We start from the raw sequence: 26,019 nt of genomic DNA, 5'->3' as shown, positions 1-26,019 counted from the left end.
AGACATGGAGCCAGTGATCACTACATAATGCAAGTCTAGTGACTTATGAGGAGAGGATGAGGGAACCGGTCTTATTTAGTCTGCAGAAAAGAAGAGTGAGGGGGGATTTGATAGCAGCCTTCAACTATCTGAAGGGGGGGTTTCAAAGAAGATGGCTCTAGACTGTTCTCAGTGGTGGCAGATGACAGAACAAGGAGCAAAGGTCTCAAGTTGCAGTGGAGGAGGTCTAGGTTGGATATTAGGAAAAACGATTTCACTAGAAGCATGATGAAGCACTGGAATGGGTTACCTAGGGAAGTGGTAGAATCTCCATCCTTAGAGGTTTTTAAGGCCCGGCTTGACAAAGTCCTGGCTGGGATGATTTAGCTGGGGTTGGTCCTGCTTTGAGCAGGGGGTTAGACTAGATGACCTCCTGGTCTCTTCCAACCCTAATCTTCTATGATTCTATGAAGTGCAAAAGTAAAATTAGGCAGGCCAAAAAATAATTTGAAGAGCAAATAGCAAAAGACACAAAAACTAACAGCAACAACAACAAAAAATTAAGTACATCAGAAGCAGGAAGCCTGCCAAACAATCAGTAGGTCCACTGGATGACCAAAACGCTAAAAGAAGACAAGGCCAATGCAGAGAAGCTAAATTAATTATTTGCATCGGTCTTCACTGCAGAGGATGAGAGGGAGTTTCCCACACCTGGGCCATTCTTTTTAGATACATATTGGAGGAATTGTCTCATACTGAGGCGTCCATATAGGAGGTTTTCGAACAAACTGATGAATTAAACGGTAATTAGTCACCAGGACCAGATTATATCCACCCAAAAGTTATACAGGAACTCATATATGAAACTCCACAACTACTAACTGTGGTATATAAACTACCACTTAAATCAGCCTCTGTACCAGATGATTGGAGGGTAGCTAGTGTAATGCTGATTTTTAAAAAGACTCCAGAGACAATCCTGGCAATTGCAGACTGGTAAGCCTAACTTCAGAAACAGGCAAATTGGTTGAAACTGTAGTAAAGAACAAAATTATCAGACACATAGATGAACAACATATATTGGGGAAGAGTTGGCTTTTGTAAAGAAAAATCATGCCTCACCAATCTATGAGAATTCTTTGAGGAGGCCACCAAGCACGTGGACAAGGGTGATCCAGTTGACACCATGTACTTAAACTTTCAGAAAACTTTTGACAAGGTCCCACACCAAAAAGCTCTTAAGCAATGTAAGCAAACATGGGATAAAAGGCAAGGTACTCTCATGGATCAATAACTGATTAAAAGATAGGAAACAAAGATAGGAACAAATGTTCCGTTTTCACAATGGAAAAGGTTAATAGCAGGGTCCGGCAAGGATCTGCATTGAGACCTGTACTCTTCAATATATTCATAAGCGATCTGAAAAAAAGGGTAAACGGTGAGGGGGCATTTTTACAGATGATATTAAATTACTCAAGATAATTAAGTCCAAAGAGGACTGTGAGAAGTTACAATGGGATTTTACTAATCTGGGTGATGTGGCAATAAAATGGCAGATGAAATTCAGTGTAAGTAAGTACAAAGTACTGTACACTGGAAAAAATAATCTCAACTCTACATACAAAATGATGGGGTCTAAATTAACTGTCACCACTCAATAAAAAGATCTTGGAGTCATTGTGGCTAGTTCTCTGAAAACATCTGCTCAATGTGCAGGGGCAGTCAAAAAGCTAACAAACTGTTAGGAAACACTAGGAAAGGGATAGATAATAAAACAGATAATATCAGAAATGTCATGCTCTAAATCCAGGGTACATCCATACCTTGGATACTGCACGCAGTTCTGGTCACCCCATCTCAAAAAATATGTATTAGAATTGGAAAAGGTACCGAGAAGGGCAACAACAATGATTAGGGGCATGAACAGCTTCCATAGGAGGAGAGGTTAAAAAGACTAGGACCGTTCAGCTCAGGAAAGCGATGACTAAAAATGGAGATGACAGAGGCCTATAAAATCATGCCTGGGGTGGAGAAAGTGAATAAGGACGTGTTATTTACTCCTTCTCGTAACACAAGAACCAAGAGTCACCTAATGAAATTAATAGACAGCAGGTTTAAAACAATCATAACAAAGTACTTCCTCACACAACGCACAGTCCACCCGCGGAACTTGTTGTCAGGGGTTGTTGTGAAGACCAAGGTTATAACAGTGTTCAAAAAAAAATTTAGATAAATTCATGGAGGAGAGGTCCATCAGTGGCTATTAGCCAAAATGGTCAGAGATGCAACCCCATCCTCTGGGTGTCCCTAAATCTCTAACTGACCGAAGCTGGAATTGGAATATCAAGGGATGAATCACTCAATAATTGCCCTATTCTGTGTATTCCCTCTGAAGCATCTGCTACTGGTCACTGTTGGAAGACTAGATGCTGGGCTAGACAGACCACTGGTCTGACCCAGGATGGTCATTCTTATGAACCCTCATGATGTGCAGATGCCTAAACTGATTAACTTCAAGAGCCTAGTGCTGTGGCTAAAATCCTTCCTTCCCTCCCTGCAGTTCAGCACTTCTACTTTTTATATTAGGGTAGAGTCTGAAGGCCCCAAGTGAGATTAGGCACCATACAGGCACATAATAGGAGACTGTCCCTAACCCCAAAAGCCTACAAATATATTGTGGTCTTTTCTACAGTGAACATGTCTTTCCTTTTTTTTTTTTTTTGTCAAGTACTTCTGGGTGCTGTACAATAATAAATACCCCTACTAATAATGTAGATAAAGGGAGGTAGATTCCTCGTTTTCTTTTAGACTTCAGTATCCTGCTGTTGCAATGCCTTATATGCCCATCCCCTTAGATGGCACCTCACAATGGAGATTGCAATGAGCATCTGCTATGCCACCCACACTGGCTTGAAGAGGACAGGCCCCAGTAGTTTTTACCCCAGTGGCTGGTTACATGTCCATGGCCTCAACTTGTGAATAGATCTCTGAATTTCTATTATAGCACATGAGCTAAACAAATGTGTTGAAAACTGACTGAGTTAGCTTCACAAGTACATTGACAGGTAAATGTAGCAAGCCCTTTAACAGCTGAACCATTGGTACTGAGTCAGACAGCTCTAGGCTATGCCAATGTACAACTGTGTAGATCTCTCTGTGTTTAGAGGCCCTGAAGTCATGCTACTCTGCCTACATTTTTAAAAAACATAATAGATGCCTCCACTATATTCTCTAAAGTGGCCTGTAAAGTTGGGTATATGCCCTGCAGGGAATTAAATCGTAGTTCTCTCTTTATTCTCAGGCAAACTTGTCAAGAGAGTAACACAGGAAACCTGTTGGTCTGTTTCTCACCTTCAAAGTTAGGTGCAACTCTTTGAGGAGCAGAGAGTGAAGGGGAAATCATGTCCTCATATGTAGTTCCTCGTTGGTTTCAGTTTCTATGGATTGGCAGTCCTTGAGTTTTTTCTTGAGTTTCGGGTACAAATTCAGGTGGAATTCACTTGAAACTGTGGAATTGTATTTGGTTTGCCATCCAGATCAGGAAAAACTGAATTTTTTAAAGTTTGATGGAAACAATAAAACTGGTCCAGAATTGATCAGATCTCAGCCTAGGTTTTTTGGCAAAATTTTGTGCGCCTTCTGATGAACCCAAGATGACTTTGGACTTTGTAACGAAACATAAAAAGCTTGGAAGTTACATAGGGACTGGAGTTTTGTTGCAAACATTTTACACCGTATGTATGTGAGAGAAAGAGAGAGATTATGTGGGTGGGTGAGAGTGTGTGTTTATGTATAGAGACAGAGATTATTATTAGGGAATATATCATTGTGCACTTGTATTACTATCCTGTTTCAGTAACCATCCTTATTAAAACTCACTCAGTAAGTGAACAACCCGTGTTTGGGTCACCCTGAGAACCATATTTCAGACCAATCTTTTGTTCTTGGATACAGTGTTGTTTTTTACCCTTACCTCTACCTGGTTAGCCGGAGCCCTGATGTAGATCCCTGCTGGTGATAATGTTTCTATGTTGGAAAGTCCATCTGTTCCAGAAAGGCCAATCACTGTGTTGTGACTGACTTCATTCCCCTCTTCCAACCACCCTCCTAAAATATAATCAGAGGCACAAATTCATCAAATACAGCCCAACAGTCAACACCCATGCAGATCACATATTATTCTCTCGGTGTTATTCCCCACCTATAGTGTTGTGCAAGGCACTGTGCGCTGATTGGCTGCAGCTCTTCACCATAGAGGTGTCTGTCTTTCTGCAGTGCTGTACTTGTACTGTTTGCAAAGCACGCTGGAATCTATGTTACGCCACAGAGAGAAAGCTGAGAGTGGGGCAGGGTCAATTTAACATGGCAGGGGTCTAAATATCAGGGGTGAAAATTATTACTGGGGTGCATAATTGAAAGATCAGATAATTTCCACAGGATGGAGAGGGAACTGTTGTTATTAATTTGTACTATGGTTGTGCCAAGAGGCCAGAACCAAGATCAGAGCCTCTTGTGCTAGGCACTGTACAAACACAGAGTAAGACAGTCTGTGCCCCGAAGAGTTTAGAATCTAAACAGAGAAGACAGACAATGGTTAGGAAGAAGAGATATTATGATACACATTGTACAGATGGGGAATGGAGGCACAGAGAGATGAGGTGAGTTGCCTAAATTCACCCTGTGACAGAGCCAGGAGTTAAACCCCAAATCTCCTGAGTTCCCACCCAATGCCTCAACCATGTAAACAGAAAGATTAAAAACACATCATGCAATCATGTACCAAAGTGCCTTGGGTTTTCACTTGTTGTTGTTTTATTTTGGTCGGTGTTGGTTTTTTGGTTGTTTGTTTTGGTTTTGGGTTGTTTGTTTTGTTTTGTTTTGTTTTTTGAGCGATGAACTAGACAATGGGCAGAAGACAACAACGGAGCCACCACTCACAGCAGCACACATGCCCCCTGCCTGCAGTAATTGGGTCCCCAAAACGGCATGCACCGTGAATTGGCACAGAAAGGAAAGAAAAGCACCCTAACCTCTATCCTAAGGAAATGCCAGCCATCATCTATCTGGAAAATGGCAAGCCCTATCCAGGGAACATGCAAGTCAACCTCACCCTTCCTTTTCAAGACATATGGTTCTTGCTAGGGATAACATATGCCAACGTTCCCTCCAATTCTTCCCTGGACACAGATACCCTCCCCCATATTAACCACCCTAAATTCAAGCTGATCTCCAAATATATATATATATGCTTAGAGTTTGGGGCTTTATTTTTTCACACATCATGCAACCTCTATGGCATTTACCTTGGAACTAGATCCTGCTGAGAAATATTTCCTTTTCAGATTGTATTTATTTCAATCACAGCCATTATGAGAGCAAAAGTAGGATTGTACACTAGTGCTTTGACAGTCATACAGGTTTGAAAGGAGGCATAAAAAGTCTTGGCTTCCAGGCCGGGATCTTGTTTGCCAATTAAGTTTAAGCCCAGAGCAACTTTTTATGACTGTCCTGCAAAATCCTAGCGAATAGGGGTTTAAATGAAATCATTGAGAGATTTCAATTCTAGAGCAGAAAACAGGCAGCTATAATAAATATGCCTTTACAGGTAACAAAATGATATATAAATTCATCTTTCAGACCCTCTGGAGCTACTGACATTGAAGCCATTAAAGACGTCTTGAGGATACAAAGTATTCAGCCCGAAATTTCTGAGGACACATTTAGTTCAGCCCAGAGATTGGAAAGTCAGAATTATGTCTCAGCATGAATGATGGGAGGAACGGATTTCCAAATTAAGACCTGGACAGGTTGAGCTCTGCACCTGTTTATAGTCAAAGTGCTTTCAGTGGGACTCCAGTCAAGCGGAAGGCCTGCATGTGTGCACTGGATTGCAGGGTTGGGGCCTAAGGCTTTTGTTTGTTTGTTTAAATTTAAATTGCTGTTTCTCATCCATGACTGGCGGCAGCCAAAACTAAAGTGATATCATGACCTACTCAGGCAGTATGGAATGCCTGTGGAACAGGCTGCAGACCAATCTCCAGCTTGCTTTAATGGTAGATAGGAGAGAGATTTTGATTTTCAATATTTTTATTGTCTCAAATCAGTCAAGTACTTAAGCCTGTGCTTGACTTTAAACATGTGCTATCATCCTATTGTTTTCAATGTCACCTGATCAACACTAATGGGAAGTATGTGCTTAGGTGAATCAGGGCTATAAATATTACATCATAGAGTTCTTTCCATGACAGGTGAATCAGATTTTTTTTTAAAAAAAAAATCTCTATCTACTGTTAGATTGTAAAGAAAAGAGGTGGTGCAGGAGAGAAGTACCAATAGGACTGAACAAGCTCCATGCTGGTCATAAGAAATGGACCCAAGGCATATATGGTTACAAGAAAACAGGTCCTCAGCATCTGCATGAGGAAGTTGGAGAGTGATATACAGGATTCCACAAGACTAGTGCCAGAGAACATGAATCGAACCTTCTTCCGCCCAAGGAAGTTTCGATTACCTGTACCCTTGGCATAAAGAGCCACGTATAGGTTGATTGAAAATCCTCTGCTTCACTTACCCAGTAGAATCCCATGACCTAAAATGTTATAGAAAACATTATTGTCCACTCTTAACTCTGAGATCCTCGACAGACTGAGTCCCCGACCAAAGGAATCCCACACTGAGCAACCGCGAATGTAAGAATCTGGAAAGAAAAGGGTAGTGTCAGAGGAAAGCAGGAATATAACTCCAAGTTGCCTCCGTTAAAGGTGAGGTTTTTGTACAAGATGTTATTCATCAACTCTGATGCTGCTTGGTTCATCCAATTTGCTGTGATGCTCCGATGAGACAGATCACAATTTAAGCTGTTCACCCAAATTTTGCAATTTTTACTAACCTGCAAGTATTGCTTATATGATGAATTTTACCCCCTCAGCCCTCAAATGATTTCCAATGGGTAGAATGTTTGCAACATTGACATTGTATCACAACATAACGAGGTTTTAAAGCAGCATCATAACATTGCAAAGTAATGTGGCATCGTGCTTAGACAAAGCTATCACATTTTCTATGTCGTCACTATATTAAGTGAATTTGCATCACAACAATGTCATGCAAGTGAGGTTTTTTTCTATATGACAAACTTTGAAATGTGGCCAGTTTAGCACAATCACACAAGAAGCTGAACATATGCCATCCAGTGATTTGCAAAGCAAGAATAAAAATGTCATTACACTGTAAGAGATCTTTTATATATAACCCAGTAAGCCATGTGCAAATTAGCAGACATGACTAAGGACAGGCCAGTGTGGGCTACATGCCAGGACAAAGGCAAAGCTTTCTCAGCTGATGTTCATATCCCGGACTTGATCTAGCTCCCTTTGACACCAATGGAAAGACTCCCATTGGCATGAACAGGAGTTGGACGATCCCTACAACCATCACCAGACTTTACTTGCAGTCTGCAGTAGTGATGGACAAACCCTAAAAGACTGATATTCCAAGTTAATTAAACCTCCCCCATGAGACTACAGTGGGGGAGGTCTAGGTTGGATATTAGGAAACACTATTTCACTAGAAGGGTGGTGAAGCACTGAAATGGGTTACCTAGGGAGGTGGTGGAATCTCCATCCTTAGAGGTTTTTAAGGCCCAGCTTGACAAAACCCTGGTTGGGATGATTTAATGTGAGTTGGTCCTGCTTTGAGCAGGGGATTGGACTAGATGACCTCCTGAGATCTCTTCCAATCCTAATATTCTATGTTCTATGAATTCTATGATTCTACAAAGTTTGGCTAGGAATATCATGAGAACCAACTTTACCCATGAGCTTTCCAGCTCTTCCTGCTTTCCAATTGCTGGACTGAAACTAATGAAATAGGTTTCAGAGTAACAGCCATGTTAGTCTGTATTCGCAAAAAGAAAGGGAGTACTTGTGGCACCTTAGAGACTAACCAATTTATTTGAGCATAAGCTTTCGTGAGTTACAGCTGCATCCAATGAAGTGAGCTGTAGCTCACAAAAGCTTATGCTCAAATAAATTGGTTAGTCTCTATTTGAGCATAAGCTTTTGAGAGCTACAGCTCACTTCATTGGATGCAGCTGTAACTCACAAAAGCTTATGCTCAAATAAATTGGTTAGTCTCTATGGTGCCACAAGTACTCCTTTTCTTTTAATGAAATAGGCTCATTCTTAGTATTTTACTTCTGTTTCCAGTGCTGGCCAGCCCATGATTACACAGAGAAGCAACAAAAATGAAATATAATTTGAGGCAGGCTGCTAGGCAGAGGGGAAAAACAACTAAATATCTTAAAACCTTCAACAAGATTCATTAGGGGTTGAGTTCTAGGAATGGATAAAACAATGTGGATTTCCTATTTAATCAAATCACCTCTAGTCCAAAACACATTTCATGGAGCACAGAAAGAGGCCCCTAAATACAAAATTTGGTTTGGTTTGGAATGTGGATTTTGAAGAAAACAGAATCATAGAATTATAGAACTGGAAGGGACCTCGAGAGGTCATCTAGTCCAGTCCCCTGCACTCATGTCAGGACTATATTATCTAGACCATTCCTGACGAGGGTTTGTCTAACCTGCTCTAAAAAATATCCAATCATGGAGATTCCACAACCTCCCTAGGCAATTTATGCCAGTGCTTAACCACCCTGACAGTTAGGAAGTTTTTCCTATTGTCCAACCTACATCTCCCTTGCTGCAATTTAAGCCCATTGCTTCTTCTCCTACTCTCAGAGGTTAAGAAAAAACATTTTTCTTCCTCCTCCTTGTAACAACCTTTTACATACTTGAAAACTGTTATGTCCCCTCTCAGTCTTCTCTTTTCCAGACTAAACAAACCCAATTTTTTCAATCTTCCCTCATAGATCATGTTTTCTAGACCTTTAATCATTTTTGTTGCTCTTCCCTGGACTCTCTCCAATTTGTCCACATCCTTCCAGAAATGTGGCACCCAGAACTGGACACAATACTCCAGTGGAGGCCTAATCAGCGCAGAGTAGAGTGGAAGAATTACTTCTCCTGTCTTGCTTACACCACTCCTGCTAATACATCCCAGAATGACGTTCGCTTTTTTTGCAACAGTGTTATACTGTTGACTCATATTTAGCTTGTGGTCCACTATGACCCCCAGATCCGATTCCGCAGTACTCCTTCCTAGGCAGTCATTTCCCATTTTGCATGTGTGTAACTGATTGTTCCTTCCTGAATGGAGTACTTTGCATTTGTCCTTACTGAATTTCATCCTATTTACTTCAGACTATTTCTCAAGTTTGTTCAGATCATTTTGAACTTTAATCCTATCCCCCAAAGCACTTGCAATTCCTCCCAGCGTGGTATCATCCACAAACTTTATAATTGTACTGTGTATGCCATTATCTAAATCACTGATGAAGGTATTGAACAGAACTGGACCGAGAACTGCTCCCTGCAGGACTCCACTGATTATGCCCTTCCAGCATGACTCTGAACCACTCATAACAACTCTCTGGGAATGGTTTTCCAACCAGTTTTGCATTCACCTTATAGTAGCTCCATCCAGGTTGCATTTCCCTAGTTTATTTATGAGAAGGTCATGCAGGACAGTATCAAAAGCTTTACTAAAATCAAGATATACCATGTCTCCTGCTTCCTCCCTGTCCACAAGGCTTGTTACCCTGTCATAGAAAGCTATCAGGTTGGTTTGACAAAATTTGTTTTTGACAAATCCATACTGACTGTTACTTATCATCTTATTATCTTCTAGATGTTTGCAAATTGATTGCTTAATTATTTGCTCCATTATCTTTCCAGGTTCAGAAGTTAAGCTGACTGGTCTGTAATTCCCTGGGTTGTCCTTATTTCCCTTTTTATAGATGGGCACTATATTTGCCCTTTTCCAGTCTTCTGGAATCTCTCCCATCTTCCATGACTTCTCAAAGAAAATCGCTAATGGCTCAGATATCTACTCAGTCAGCTCCTTGAGTATTCTAGGATGCATTTCATCAGGCCTTGGTGACTTTAAGACATCTAATTTGTCCAAGTAATCTTGTTCTTTCCCTTTTTTAGCCTCTTCTGATCCTACCTCATTTTCACTGTCATTCAATATGTTAGATGTCCCATCACCACCAACCTTGGTGAAAACCAAAACAAAGAAGTCATTAAGCAACTCTGCCATTTCCACATTTTCTGTTATTATTCCCCCCCACCCCGCCCCTACTCACTGAGTAACAGACCTACCCTGTCCTTGTTCTTCCTCTTGCTTCTAATGTGTTTGTAGAATGTTTTCTTGTTACCTTTTATGTCTCTAGCTAGTTTGATCTCGTTTTGTGCCTTGACCTTTCTAATTTTGTCCCTACATGCTCGTGTTATTTGTTTATATTCATCCTTTGTAATTTGACCTAGTTTCCCCTTTTTATAGGGCCCTTTTTTGAGTTTTAGATCACTGAAGATCTCCTGGTTAAGCCAGGGTGGTCTCTTGCCATACTTCCTATCTTTCCTATGCAGTGGGAAAGTTTGCTCTTGTGCCCTTAACAATGTCTCTTTGAAAAACTGTCAGCTGTCTTCTATTGTTTTTAGACTTGCTTCCCATGTGATCTTACCTACCAACTCCCTGAGTTTTCTAAAGTCTGCCTTCTTGAAATCCCTTGTCTTTATTGTGCTGTTCTCCCTCCTCCCATTCCTTCGAATCATGAACTCTACCATTTTATAATCACTTTCATGCCCCAAGTTCAATCAGTTGAATCTTGATTCATGGTATTTCTTGGGCCTATCTCCGATCTATAATAATAACCAATAGCACCTATTTATTATATAGCATTTTTTATCAATAGATCCCAAGGCACTTCACAGTCTTTAGCGTCTCTACCGTGACTATAGCCCTGAGAGCTCAGACAGTGCTACTGTACCCATTTCACAGATGAGGAGCTGAAGCACAGAGAGGCTAAGTGACTTGGCTGAGTTCAGAGAGGAAGTTGGTGGCAGAGTGGGTAATTGAACCAAGGTCTCCCAAGTGCTAGACAAGGGCCCTAAACAGTCTCTCACCAGTCATACGGGCATCCCCGGCAATGGTCAGTGCGCTCAGGTGGTGCTGGAATGCTTGGCCCACATGCTGGAATTGAACGCCTTCCAAACGGATGCGACTGTCCTCACCCTGGAAAGCTTGCACGATAACAACGGCCCCCATGTCCCGGGATCCTAGCATCCTCTCGCTCTTCTTGTATAGACATGCCGAGGCATCTGAAATACAGCAGAGAGAGTCTGTCAACGGCACAGCTCCACAGTGACTCTATGCTCCATGCAAAGTCCTAAGCCATGCCTTTCCATGCATAAGAGCTGATCCTTTTTAGAGGGACGTATATTGAAACCCACAGGAAGCTGAAGTCATTTTATGCTTCGGTAAGCTCCTTCTGTTCAGTTCTAAATAGATCTGTGCCTGGGAAAGATGACTTTGACATTGATTTACTTTGGGTCAGATTCGTGAAAAGGCAATTGGGCATGGATGTATTTGAATTAAACTGCAATGAGAACACTTCAAAATTCTTTATGAACATCAGCTCTTCACAATACCTCTCGGAGGTGTAAGTAAGGACTATTACCCCCACCTGGCAAGTGGGGAAAATGAGACACAGAGGTTAAGTAGCAACTTGCTCAGGGTCAAAGATGGAAGCAGGGCTCCGTGACTGGCACTCAGATCACACCTCTCTCTTGTTGGCAGAGGTTAGAGAGGATTGAAATGGGCATTGAGTATGAACAATCCCCGTGCTCCTAGAGATGGCTCTTCCACGTCAGACATGACGCACACAGGTGGGTAGCATATGGAGATTTGTACTACCACTCCCCAGGCTGTGCCTGTTCTGAGGTTAGAGAGAGAATTTCAATCTCCGACACTGTCCGGTCACTTTTAACAGCACTATTTTATTTATTTTATTTTATTTTTAAGACAGAAATGTAACAACAAAATCCCACGGCGACGCTGGCAACCGAGGTGCCAGCTCATGCCAGAGCCGCAGGGCAATTCACCTGCGTAGTAGTATAGATCAAAGTGGCTAGTAAATGTAGAAGTGTGTATTTGGTGCTTAAACTTCATGAAAACGAGTGGGATGTTACGTGCATTGTTTTCACTTATCTGTATCCCGCAAACATGTACATTGCATTCACCCCTGTAACTAAGTAACCCATCAAATGAGAAAGAAGCCTTGTGCAATTCAAACAAAGAACTTTAACAGAAAAGAGCTCATTTAGAAGCAAGTGGGCATTGTGTGTGATGATCGGAGGTCAAAGACTCAAAATGCATTCCTCTCTCCTTCGTCAGAGGAAAAGCCCACATGGCTTCTCATAGCTTGTTTTCTGTGAGAAGTAGCTATAAGTATGGATTCCAGGAAAGACCCTACATCTCTGGACTGTTTGGACTCTTACAGGGAAGTGTACCGGATGCAAAGCAGAGATCCCCAGAGACTATCTGGGAACCATGAAAAGCCTTTTGGGAAACTTGCAGTTTATTACATCCCTGCCACCATTTGGAATTAGAAACTGTGACTCACCTGTGCATATATTTTACCTGCCTTAACTTCTGAATAACTCTCATTTCCTTTTCTTAACTAATAAACCTTTACTTAGTGTACTACAGTATTGGCTACCAGTGTTGTCTTTGGTGTCAGATCTAGAGTACCAATTGATCTGGGATAAGTGACTGGTCTCTTCGGACTGGGAGCAACCTAAACGTGATGTGATTTTTGGTTTAAATGATCTTTTATCACAAAGTCCAGTTTGTCTGGGTGGCAAGATAGACTGGAGAGTCTAAGGGGACTGTCTGTGACTTTATGATGAGAATGGTATAAGTGATCCAAGAGTTCACATTTGTTACTGGTTTGGTGAAATTGAATTATAGAACACACCACCAGATTGGGGTGTCTGCCCTGTTTTCTGACAGTCTGCCTTGAGGTAGGCACTAACAGTCATGAGCCGCTCCAGACAATCTGACACCCACCCAAATCATCTTCTTGTTATTCCTCTGACAACCACAGCTTCACTCTAACACAAATAATACCACTCCCACTCCTAGTGCATATCAGTGACAATAGTCCTGGGTGCCAGAGTAAATTCATGGGGCTGTACCAGCAATTGGCTGTTGCATACCAAATGAAGTCTTGTGTGAAAAGTTTAAAGCAGACAGAATTTTAGTTTTAAAGGAAAGCATAGGCAGTCAGCAGTCCTAATTCTCAATCCAAATTACAGTCACTGGGTATGGTTCTGCTCTCTTTTACGCAGGAACCCCTGGGTGAATCAGGAACCCCTTCCTGGAAGTCAGTGGAGTTATACAGGCATAAAACCACTGTAAGTGTGAGGAAATCAAACCAATTATCGTTATTTGACCAGGTTTTCCAAATGCACTTAGCAACATCCCAGTCTTCTATACTCAAGAGTACAAAAAGGATTGGGAGATTTTCTTTAAGTCACTAACTAGTAAACACAATTAAAAGTTTAACATAATATGTACATGGAAACATTATTTTCAAAAGATATCCTCTTTTGAAAGGTGGGGGGCGGGGTTTTCCGAAGATGGCTTACAACAACAACATGAGGCTAACACATCTGCAAGATAACAAGGAAATTCAGCTCAACCCCTGAGACGTCATACTTTCATGTCAAACAATGTCCGGAAAGATAAATTCACTTTCCTGGAGCTGAGTGGGCTTCAAAGTTATTCTGTTAAGAAGGATTTCTAACAAAATGATATACCATAATGTGATGTCAAAGTAACAATACTGCCTTTATTTATTTGTTTTCCTCCAAACATGTCTCTATCCAAAGAATCTTCTCACCTCCCGACACACCTGCTTTGGCACACTCCCTTAGGTGGGACATCCTCTCTCTGGTGAGGTTTCCTCGGACAACAATTCTCCGGCTAAGCAATGCCACAACAGCTTTCAGAGCAAAGCGATTCCCATGCACCCACTCTTCTCCAGAGCTGTGAGGGTACCTATACAAAGCATAGAAACAGACACAAGAACATGACTGCCGGAATATCTGCAGGAAGCATCCGTTCATCCTGAGCTTGTAGATGGAAACTTCACAATTCAGAGCTGGGTCCAAACTAGTTTTGTTAAGTTTCAGGGTCTAGCTCTGAGTCCATCTCTACTTCATAGCTACAACAGCAAATTCCTGTGAAATATAAAAGAGGTTGGGAGTACGGAAAGACTCTGGTTGGTTTAAAAAGGTTTCAATGGGTTCTATGCAAAAATAATAATAATAATAATAATAATAATAATAATCAGAATGAAATCTGAATCCACCAGATTCCTTCATTATGACCCTAAACTCACATCAGGCTCATAGAAACGTTCACCAAGAGTGAACCCAGGCTGAGCTTCAAGAGTATGAGCCAAATTATGCTCTCAGGCGGCACCTGCATATTTCAGACAGTTGTGGTACGGGGCCCAATTCTATTGCCATTGCAACCATTGGCAAATCCTCACTGGCTTCACTAGTTTAGTAATATTTTTGTTGCGGTTTTACATGTTTGAGCTTTGTTCATTTATTCCACCCTATCTCTATCCTATTCAGAAATATAGCTGGTCAAAAAAAAAAGAGGCGGGGTGAGTGGGGAACAGAAAATTTTTATTTTTGGTGGAAATTCAAATAATGAAATATTTTAGCCAAAACCCAACATATTTCTAGTTGGAAACGTTACCATGGTATTTCAGGACAATTTTCATTTGAGTGCCTCATGCTCCTATTTTCTTCTATAGGCCAGGCTCCCTGGTTGGACTACATCCCCCATGCTGAAACGTGGTCTCCTCTCTCAGAGACAGGAGGTGCTGCATTACATGAGTCCCAAGCCATGGTACATCATGGGAGATGTAGTTTGGCCAAGAGCTCCGTGAATACAGCAGATTAGGGGCATGAGGCAATCAAACTACAGCTCCTGGGAGGCCCTGTAGGGGCATTTCCAAATCAAAATATTTTGGTTTTGGCCATTCAGTTAGTCAACAATATCAACAACCACCACAAAATCAAAATTTTCCACAGACACTTTTTGGAAAAATTTTCATTTAGTCAAAAACCCAATTTTCCAGTGAAAAATAGTTTCACTGGAAAATTGTTGACCAGCTCTATTCAGAATATATTGGGCCCTAATGACCTCCAAATATTGGTTTTCTTGGCCAGCATTTTTCAGGCAACTAGAGACCAAATATAGGACTTACAGATACCCACCCTTACCACACATTATTTTATTCTGTACTCAACTTTAATAATTAAGGGCATCAACCTCTAGTAACCTGAGTAATCTGTAATGTTATCTCCATCATGGAAGCCTAGAGTACCGGTACTGGGCAACCAGGACCATCTCAGAAACCACTATCCAAAAAGAATGACCATTTTTATTATATTGGGGTTGGTTTTTTTTATTTTTGGAAATGCCCCCGCTGTATGTGCCCTGGCAAAGAAAAGGAAAATTAAACCAAAACAAATATGCTCAATATCCAATAGGGTCATTCTACTAAGAAATAAATGTTACCTAACTCAGCTTTGCAAATTCTACTCTCCTGCTCAGAGTAAATTTTTTTTAAGTGGGTTCAGTAAAATATCATCAGAGGGTTTTTTGTGGGGAGGGTTCATTATCATAAATAAGGGTGAGAAGCTGGTTTTGTGCCTGAGGTTGTAGAGTTTTTTATAACAGTTTTGAAGGTTTAATTGCTATGAAAAAGCTCTCCAGAGATTGTTCAAAGTCCACTGGCTGGTTCTCGGTTTGCTCTTGATGCACACCAGAATGTATCACTACAGGGTGACGTCACAGTTTCTGTAAAACTTCTCAAAGAAAGGTATTTATATATTATCGTCATCACTTTTTATTGGAATTGCTGCAATTCCTGATCCTGACTCCCATGCTTTACTGACTTTTTTTCTACACATGAAAAATAATCTGTAATAATTTAAAGCAGATTAACTATTCTGGAATAAGAGCATCTACATAGGGAGTTAACCAGGAATACTTAATTAAGAATAACTTCCTGTGTAGACAAGCCCCAAGTTAGCTATCTGTCGTTGGGATCCCCCGAAACCCACTAACCTGAGAGGCAATCTAAGGTAGAGCTCAGTGTTGTTCACTGCCTCAATTGTGACGATTTCCTCTTGCTGATACGTATCTCCAGGACCGGTTCCACTCACAATAACTTCATCCCCAGGCTGCCAGTCAACAGGCTCCTCTAGGAATAGCCTAGTGTCGTTAACGCAAGCTGCTGACTTCAGGTGTGTGAACACCACTTCTGGCACCCAACCTAGGAATGATACATGAAGAAATGAACTGGGTAGTTATCAGTCACAAAAGAGGACTCGACAAATCACATTAGCTGGGTGCTTAGAAAATACTGGATAGTCATTCAGACTATGACCAGGAGTACACTAAAAAATTACATGGACTCAGCTACGTTCCTCAAGGGGCGTGAAAAATCCATACCCCTGAACAACGTAATTAAGTGTAGATAGTGCTAGGTAGGAAGAACTGTTACCACCTCTCGGGGAGGTGTACTGACTACAGCAATGGGAGCACCTTTCCTGTTGCTTTAGTGTGTCTACACAGAAGTGCTGCCGCTGTAGCGGTTTAAGTGTAGACATAACTTTTGCTACAGTCATTCACTGATTTGCAGCTATAGCAGTGGCTAGACTAAGGCTACAAAAGAGTATCTGTGATCATTTGTTGATTAATAAAACAGAAACACTGTCACAGCAAATTCATGGTTTTCCCACTCCATTGATTTCATTTGCTGCAAACATTAGAACAAGTGTAGTTGGTTGTTCAAAAGGATCTTTGTGGAAAGTGAAAGCCTTGTGAAGATGCACAAAAACGAGCGTCTGTGCCAGATGCATTTGCACAGCCATCTCTAAACCAGAGAACAGAAAGAATACCATGGCTGATATATTCAAGAGACTAGTGATTGCCCCCAACTGGGAAAATCTGGCCATTTTAAGCTATAATTAAAAAAATACTGAATTGTTAATGATATTGCAGTGCTATACGCAATTATTGTAGTTTTCCTGAACATTTTTGTTGCATTGTTTTGTTTTTTGTTTTACACATTTTTATGGAAAATGTCTCTCCAAATCCCAATCTACATTATTACAGTCGAACAATCTTAAATGCCTCATAAGTTTCCATTTCATATCATCTGCTTTCTTGCTTCCTGTCCTGAACTGCTGTGCAATGTAATGCTGTGCTGTTGAAGGGTTGCCAGGAGATGGTTGCACATGGGTGTTCTGGGATACTTCGGGATGAAATGCACCAGATACGGTACATAACAAATATCTTGATCATTCTGTCTTTTAAAACCATTTGAAAAAAGCCTCTGGCCAGAATAATCCTGTCAGGAACTGAATATGGCTTAAATAATATGTTGATGAATAACTATTAAAATAAAGGTTTCAGAGTGGAAGCCGTGTTAGTCTGTATCAGCAAAAACAACGAGGAGTACTTGTGGCACCTTAGAGACTAACAAATTTATTTGGGCATAAGCTTTTGTGGGCACTTCTCATTGTTTTTATTAAAATAAAGTGAGGCATTGCCTTTATCTCTTGATTATAGCATCTCTCCACACTGCTTTGGGAACATGTCTCAACCCTATAATATGGATCCTTATCTAGACAGAACCTTAATGTGGATATGACTTAAGTTAAAATTGACTCATCAAAGAAACGTTGAGAATATAGTTATAGTACAGGGGTCGGCAACCTTCGGCATGTGGCTCATAAGGGTAATCCAAAGGTGGGCCATGAGACATTTTGTTTACGTTGACCGTCCCTGAGGCCTGCCGCTTCCCGCAGCTCCCATTGGCTGGGAATGGTGAACCGTGGCCACTGGGAGCTGCGGGGGCCATGCCTGCAGATGGTCAATGTAAACAAAATGTCTCGCGGCCGGCCTTTGGATTACCCTGACGGGCCATGTGCCGAAGATTGCTGACCCCTGTTATATTACAAGTATCTCTCTGAAGATGACATCTAAGGACTCATCTACATGTGAAACACTACAGCACCTGTGCCACCGTAGCGCTTCAGTGTAGACACGGCCTATGCAGATGGGAGGACCCTTTCCATTGGCGTAGGCAATCCACCTACCTGAGAAGCAGTAGCTAAGTCGTCAGAAGAATTCTTCCATCCACCTAGTGCTGTCTACACCCGGGGTTAGGTCGGCTCAACTACATTCCTCAGAGGTGTGGATTTTTCACACCACTGAGCAATGTAGCTGTGTCAACCTAACTTTTTCGCATAGACCACGCGTAAGGGAATGGAAATGACCTACTGAGGGTAATAATACTCTGAAATCCTTGGTGAAAGGTTCTGCATAAAGTCAATGGGGAATGTGTGGCCCCATTAAAATCAATAGGCAATTTGCCATTACTTCAGTGAAGCCAGGATTTGACTCAATATACCTAAACAAAAGACCTGGTAGAAACCTTTTTTTTTTTTTTTTTTTTTTTTTAACTAAAAGGTCTTGGTTTTGTGATTGTTGTTGAAAATAAGATTTCAATGACAATGACATTTTTGGTCATTTTTCAACAAGGGCAATTTTTTGACAATGACTTTTTTGTCTTTTTTGCAAATAAAATTTTGAAGAAAAATTTTCAACACATTTCCGAATGTTTTTGAAATTTTGAAAATGTTCCATTCCAAGCGAGGAGAAAAAAATCCCATGTTCTCACTTTTTGTAGTTATTTTATTTTTCTCACTTTTCCCTCCTGGAAGTCAGTAAATAAGTGACAAAAGGGAGGTGAAAAAACATTCAAAATTCATTTTTTTAAATGAAATAAAAAACTTTATTTAGAAAAAATGCATTTAAAACCTTTTGTCCACAACATGGGGGAAAATCATAAATTTTTTTAACACAAAAACTTTTTTTTCCAGGAAAAAAAATATGTTAAGCTCGACTTAATACACTTATTTACAAATCCTCACAGTAGCTTGCTGAGACAGATCCTAGAGGTATCCCCAAGTAGAAGGGTAAAAGGAGACACAGGGTATGTCTACACTATGAAATTAGGTCGATCTTATAGAAGTCGATTTTTAGAAATTGATTTTATACAGTCGATTGCTTATGTCCACACTAAGCACATTAAGTCGGCGGAGTGCATCCCCACTACCGTGGCTAGCATTGACTTACACAGCGGTGCACTTTGGGTAGCTATCCCACAGTTCCCGCAGTCCCTACAGGCATCTGGGTTAAGCTCCCAATGCCTGATGGGGCAAAAACATTGTCGCAGGTAGTTTGGGGTACATGTCGTCAGTTGCCCCTCCCTCTGTGAAAGCAACGTTAGTCAATCGTTTCACGCCTTTTTTCCGTGCAGACGCCATAACACAGCAAGCATGGAGCACGCTCAGCTCAGAGTCATCACTGCTGTTGTGTCCGGGGTGCTACTGTCAGCAGACGGTGCAGTAGGACTGCTAACTGTCATCATACACCGCTTCTGCTGCAACTCTGCTCTCCTGCTCCGCAGCGACGAGCTCGGGGGATCCATTCTGGTCCTCCTGGATGCTGTACGACTGCTAACTGTCGTCATCCACTGCTTCCACTGCAACTCTGCTCTCCTGCAGACGCCATACCATGGCAAGCATGGAGCCCATTCAGCTCACCGTCACCACTGCAGTTGTGAGCATTGTAAACGCCTTGTGCATTATCCTGGAGTATGTGCAGAACCGAGCTAAGAGACGCCAGAACGAGGAGGATTTTGATGAGGACATGGACACAGATGTTCCTGAAAGCACAGGCTGTGGCAATTGGGACATCATGGCGGCAGTAGGGGTGGTTGACACAGTGGAATGCCGATTCTGGGCCCGGCAAACAAGCACAGACTGGTGGGACCGCATAGTGTTGTGGGTATGGGATAAAAGAAAAAGAGGACTTGTGGAACCTTAGAGACTAACAAATTTATTTGAGCATAAGCTTTCATTAGCTACAGCTCACTTCATCAGATGCATGCAGTGGAAAATACAGTGGAGAGATTTTATATACACAGAGAACATGAAATAATGGGTGTTACCATACACACTGTAATGAGAGTGATCAGGTGAGGTGAGCTATTACCAGCAGGAGAGAAAAAAAAACCTTTTGTAGTGATAATCAAGCTGGGCCATTTCCAGCAGTTGACAAGAATGTGTGAGGAACGGTGGGGGGGGGAATGGTATGGGATGATTCCCAGTGGCTGCGTAAGGACACTTTCCTGGAACTCTGTGAGTTGCTTTCCCCCACCCTGAAGTGCAGGAATACCAAGATGAGAGCTGACTAACAGTTGAGAAGCGAGTGGTCATAGCCCTGTGGAAGCTTGCAGTCAGTCGGTAATCAATTTGGAGTGGTGAAGTCTACTGTGGGGGCTGCTGTGATCCAAGTAGCCAATGCAATCATTGACGTTTTGTTATCAAGGGTAGTGACTCTGGGAAATGTGCAGGTCATACTGGATGGCTTTGCTGCAATGGGGTTCCCTAACTGTGGTGGAGTGATATCCCCATCTGGGCACCGGACCACCTTGCCAACTAGTACATAAACCACAAGGGGTACTTCTCAAAGGGTACTGCAAGCACTGGTGGATCACAAGGGACATTTCACCGACATCAACGTGGGATGGCCGGGAAAGGTGCATGATACTCGCGTATTTAGGAACTTTAGGAACTCCGGGCTGTTCGAGCAGCTGCAAGAAGGGACTTACTTCCCATACCAGAAAATTACCCTTGGGGTTGTTGAAATGCTAATAGTTATCCTTGGGGACCCAGCCTATCCCTTGCTCCCATGGCTCATGAAGTCTTACACTGGCATCCTGGACAGCAGTAAGGAGCAGTTCAACTATAGGCTCAGCAAGTGCAGAATGGTGGTAGAATGTGCCTTTGGATGCTAAAAAGCTCGCTGGTGCTGTTTGCTGACTAGGTCAGACCTCAGAGCAACCAACATTCGCACTTTTATTGCTGCTTGCTGTGTGCTCCATAATATCTATGAGAGTAAGGGGGAGATATTTATGGTGCTGTGGGAGGTTGAGGCAAATCGCCTGGTGTCTGATTTTGAGCAGCCAGACACCAGGACAATTAGAGGAGCACAGCAAGGCATGCTGCGCATCAAAGAGGCTTTGAAAAACAGTTTCATGACTGGCCAGGCTTCGGTGTGACAGTTGTGTGTGTTTCTCCTTGATGCAAACCTGCCCCCTTTGTTGATTTTAATTCCCTGTAAGCCAACCACCCTCCCCCCTTCGAAATAAAGTAACTATTGTTTTGAAACCATGCATTCTTTCTTTATTAATTTAAAAAAATGAGATAGCGGACAAGATAGCCTGGGTGGGGTGGGGGAGGAGGGAAGAACAATGTTACATTGTTTGAATGACAGCTTTCTGTTGCTTGGGCCATCCTCTGGAGTAGAGTGGCTGGGTGCCCGGAGCCTACCCCCCCCCCACCCCCGCATTCTTGGGCAACTGGGTGAGGAGGCTATCATAGAATCATAGAATATCAGGGTTGGAAGGGACCTCAGGAGGTCATCTAGTCCAACCCCCTGCTCAAAGCAGGACCAATACCCAATTAAATCATCCCAGCCAGGGCTTTGTCAAGCCTGACCTTAAAAACTTCTCAGGAAGGAGATTCTACCACCTCCCTAGGTAATGCATTCCAGTGTTTCACCACCCTCCGAGTGAAAAAGTTTTTCCTAATATCCAACCTAAACCTCCCCCACTGCAACTTGAGACCATTACTCCTTGTCCTGTCCTCTTCTACCACTGAGAATAGTCTAGAACCATCCTCTCTGGAACCACCTCTCAGGTAGTTGAAAGCAGCTATCAAATCCCACCTCATTCTTCTCTTCTGCAGACTAAACAATCCCAGTTCCCTCAGCCTCTCCTCATAAGTCATCTGTTCCAGACCCCTAATCATTTTTGTTGCCCTTCGCTGGACTCTCTCCAATTTTTCCACATCCTTCTTGTAGTGTGGGGCCCAAAACTGGACACAGTACTCCAGATGAGGCCTCACCAATGTCGAATAGAGGGGAACGATCACGTCCCTTGATCTGCTGGCAATGCTCCTACTTATACATCCCAAAATGCCATTGGCCTTCTTGGCAACAAGGACACACTGCTGACTCATATCCAGCTTCTCATCCACTGTCACCCCTAGGTCCTTTTCCGCAGAACTGATGCCTAGCCATTCGGTCCCTAGTCTGTAGCTGTGCATTGGGTTCTTCTGTCCTAAATGCAGGACCCTGCACTTATCCTTATTGAACCTCATCAGATTTCTTTTGGCCCAATCCTCCAATTTGTCTAGGTCCTTCTGTATCCTATCCCTCCCCTCCAGCGTATCTACCTCTCCTCCCAGTTTAGTATCATCCGCAAATTTGCTGAGAGTGCAAAACACACCATCCTCCAGATCATTTATGAAGATATTGAACAAAACCGGCCCCAGGACCGACCTCTGGGGCACTCCACTTGACATCGGCTGCCAACTAGACATGGAGCCATTGATCGCTACCCGTTGAGACAGACAATCTAGCCAACTTTCTACCCACCTTATAGTGCATTCATCCAGCCCGTACTACTTTAACTTGCTGACAAGAATACTGTGGGAGACCGTGTCAAAAGCTTTGCTAAAGTCAAGAAACAATACATCCACTGCTTTCCCTTCATCCACAGAACCAGTAATCTCATCATAGAAGGCGATTAGATTAGTCAGGCATGACCTTCCCTTGATGAATCCATGCTGACTGTTCCTGATCACTTTCCTCTCATGTAAGTGCTTCAGGATTGATTCTTTGAGGACCTGCTCCATGATTTTTCCGGGGACTGAGATGAGGCTGACTGGCCTGTAGTTCCCAGGATCCTCCTTCTTCCCCATGGAACATGGGAGGAGGGTAGGCGGTTATACAGTGAATGCAGTGGGGGTCTGTGCTCTTGTTGGCTTTCCTGCAGCTCCAACAGATGCTTCATCATGTCGGTTTGCTCCCCCATTAGTTTCAGCATCGCATCCTGCCTCCGCTCACTTAATTCTTTCCTGGCCTCTGCCACTGAATGCCTCCATGCTTTAAGTTGTGCCCTATCAGTGCGGGAGGACTGCATGAGCTCAGAAAACATGTCATCACAAGTGCGGGGTTTTTTGCCTTCTAATCTGTGATAACCTCAGGGACAGAGATGATAGGGGGAGCGTAGAAACATTTGCACCTTGAGAGAGTAAAATTGGGTTGGCTTCTTACGCCTTCATAACATGTGGGAATGTTTTCAAACTGCAGCACCCCCCTTTCCCAGAGCAGCAGTGGGTTGGGTTTCACATTTAAAAGGAGGGGCTGCAGTATTCGGGTAGACGTCCAGCACACACCTACCCCCACCCCACCGCGTGGCTATTCTCTGGGATGATCCCTTTTAGCCAAGTGCAAACAGTCCAGCTTGAACGGGGTCCTTTTACTGTTCCCTTACAAAAATTCCCCTATTTCAACCAGGTGACCATGAACACTATTGCTTTTAAACCCTTTACTGTAGTTACAAATGTGCACTCACCAGAGGTGCCTTCTCCGGCTTCAGGGTCGGGGATCCCGCCTTGGGAGGGTATTGGCTCCAGGGTGATGAAAAGGTCCTGGCTGCCAGGGAGAACGGATTCACCACTTGCCTGCTGCGCATTCTCCTCCTCTTCCTCATCCACAAAATGCTCCTCCGTGCAGCGTGAGACTCCCTCCTTGCAGGTGTCCACGGACAGTGGTGGGATAGTGGTAGGGTCCCCCCCTAGAATAGCATGCAGCTGTTCATAGAAGTGGCATGTATGGGGCTCTGACCCGGAGTGACCGTTTGCCTCCTTTGTCTTTTGGTAGGCTTGCCTGAGCCCCTTAACTTTCACGCAGTACTGCTGTTTGTCCCTGGTGTAGCCTCTCTCCAACATGCCCTGTGAGATTTAGGCAAATATATTTGCATTTCTTCTTTTGGATCAGAGTTCGGCCTGCACAGATTCTTCTCCCCATACAGCGATCAGATCCAGTGTCTCCCTTTTGGTCCATGCTGGAGCTCGTTTGCTATTCTGGGACTGCATGATCACCTGTGCTGCTGAGTGCTGCTGAGCTCACCACACTGACCCAACAGGACATGAAATTCAGAAGTTCCCGAGGCTTTTCCTGTGTACCTGGCTAGTGCATCGAAGTTGAAAGTGCTGTCCTGAGCGCTCACAATGGAGCCCTCTGGGATGGCTCCCGGAGGCCAGTACCGTTGATTTGTATCCGCGCTACCCCAAATTCGACCCAGCAAGGTCAATTTTAGTGCTACTCCCCTCAACGGGGACAAGTACAGAAGTCGATTTTAAGAGCCCTTTAGGTCGACGGAATGGGGTTGGTTGTGTGGACACGGTCATTTTTAAATTGACCTAACGTGGCTAAATTCATCCTAACCCCATACTGGAGACCAGGCCACAGACCCAAACCCTGGGCCTCATTGTGTCAACGACAAATCTTCTATTGACTTCAAAGGAAACATGTTTGAGGCCCTGGAGAGGCAAAGTTACACCACCCTTAGGTCACACATCAAATCAGCGGTAAAGTTGGGAACAATCTCCTGGCTTCCAGTTCCTCACCCTCGTAAGTGGGCACATTCCAAAGCCCGCAGTCACCAACACCTTTACTTTGCTCTTCTTTCTTCAATAGATGACGTTTGCTCTAACTTTTTACATTCCCTTTTCTCCAGCTGACATTCAAACAGATGTGTCCAGTGAGATCCGACTTGTGCAACAGCACCAGGGAGAGCGTGTGGCACACATTGAACCTCCTGTGATACATTTTCCCTCACTCCTTTGCAATAGATCATAATTTACCATTAGCCCACAGCGAGTTACTGTCCTCCCTGGTTGTACTAAAGAAAAGTAATAATACCGGAAATCACCAAGGGTAGATGTTGCATCCAATAAATCATTTTCCAATTATTTTAAGCAAGCTTTCCTCTTAGTTTACTCCTTTGTTTTCTGAGAGCCCCCTGTCTGTTGGCATGACTTTTCTCGCACTTGCACTAGGGTAAGCCAGGAGTAACTGCACTGAAGTCAATAGATTTACACTAGCATGACAGAAAACTCAGGCATTTACACCCTGTTATTCTGAACCATCGTTGAATGCCGTCTGAAGGGGACAGTATGTTTCCAGCTTGGGTTACTGTAAGGACCAGGGAGTGGGCAATCAGGCCTAACCGTGCAGTCAGGAGCCAGAAACTGGAGCCAGGAGGACATAGCCTGAGATAGAGTCAAGGGTCAGGCCAAGGATCAGAGGTAGGGCATGTGAGCATGGACCTGGAGCCAGACAGGTAAGCAGGAACCAGCAGCAGATGGATATCTGCGATAAGGAGGGCAGAAACAGGATGGAAGGCACAGCTCAGGATGCAAGCAAGGATGCAGAGTCTCAAAGCAGCAGTCAGCCATAAATTCACCTAGTTGCTCAGACAGCTTCCTGTGCCTTCTTCTGGCTTAAATATTGCATTTGAGCCAATCGGTGGAGCCAGACATCTCTCCCAATCAGGAGCTCTTGGCCAGCTAGAGTTTTACCTGCCCCCTTTTCCAGTAGCTCTAAAGAGCTGCAGGGTGGCAGCTGCCTGGCATACTGCAGGTCTGGGTTCAAAACCCAGAATTGGTTACTGTTTAAAGTTGTTTTGTTTCCACATGGAGTCAAGGATTCCATAATTACACCCAAGCTCTACTTAAGATAGAAATCAACACATTAAGGAATCATTTTATCCTGTTTGTTGTTTCTTTTAAAACAAAATAACTTGCTAATTATTCTCCCTCCCTACTAGAGCGCTCATGGGAGAAGTGGATTAACAGGCAGTCAAGGTTAGTATCACTGGTGGAGCAGTAGGTGAAGAAAGGGACACAAAGAAGTGGATTAACAGGCAGTCAAGGTTAGTATCACTGGTGGAGCAGTAGGTGAAGAAAGGGACACAACATGATAAGATATATGTAACGGCCTGGAAGCCTCAGGCTCCTACCACACTCCGTCCCAGAGAGGAGCAGAAAAGAAGTCCTCCAAATGTCCTAGAGTGGTTATTAGGAAGCAGCCAATGAGGGGGTGCAGGGAGCAGCCAATC

The 26,019-nt window shown here is 43.1% G+C and overlaps 1 protein-coding gene across 11 annotated transcripts in view; it reads right to left on the bottom strand.

The window, feature by feature from the left end:
- PKHD1 (PKHD1 ciliary IPT domain containing fibrocystin/polyductin) overlaps positions 1 to 26,019 on the bottom strand; it is a 417,278-nt gene that overhangs the window by 214,465 nt on the left and 176,794 nt on the right. For all 11 annotated transcript variants that reach the window (XR_007356005.2, XR_007356007.2, XM_048845758.2 and 8 more), the window contains 5 exons: positions 16,038 to 16,245; positions 13,789 to 13,946; positions 11,009 to 11,203; positions 6,551 to 6,676; positions 3,953 to 4,086 (listed from right to left, as the gene is read on the bottom strand). Coding sequence is in view for 9 of the 11 variants with exons in the window: in XM_048845758.2 (XP_048701715.2) it covers positions 3,953 to 4,086; positions 6,551 to 6,676; positions 11,009 to 11,203; positions 13,789 to 13,946; positions 16,038 to 16,245 (821 nt within the window). In the remaining 2 variants the exon portion in view is untranslated. The remainder of the gene's footprint in view (positions 1 to 3,952; positions 4,087 to 6,550; positions 6,677 to 11,008; positions 11,204 to 13,788; positions 13,947 to 16,037; positions 16,246 to 26,019) is intronic.

The sequence above is a fragment of the Caretta caretta genome, chromosome 3 (genome assembly GCF_965140235.1).
Source record: "Caretta caretta isolate rCarCar2 chromosome 3, rCarCar1.hap1, whole genome shotgun sequence".
Taxonomy (NCBI): domain Eukaryota; kingdom Metazoa; phylum Chordata; order Testudines; family Cheloniidae; genus Caretta; species Caretta caretta.
The sequence above is the reverse complement of the archived record's forward strand: the minus strand, read 5'-3'. Positions and strand labels throughout refer to the sequence as shown.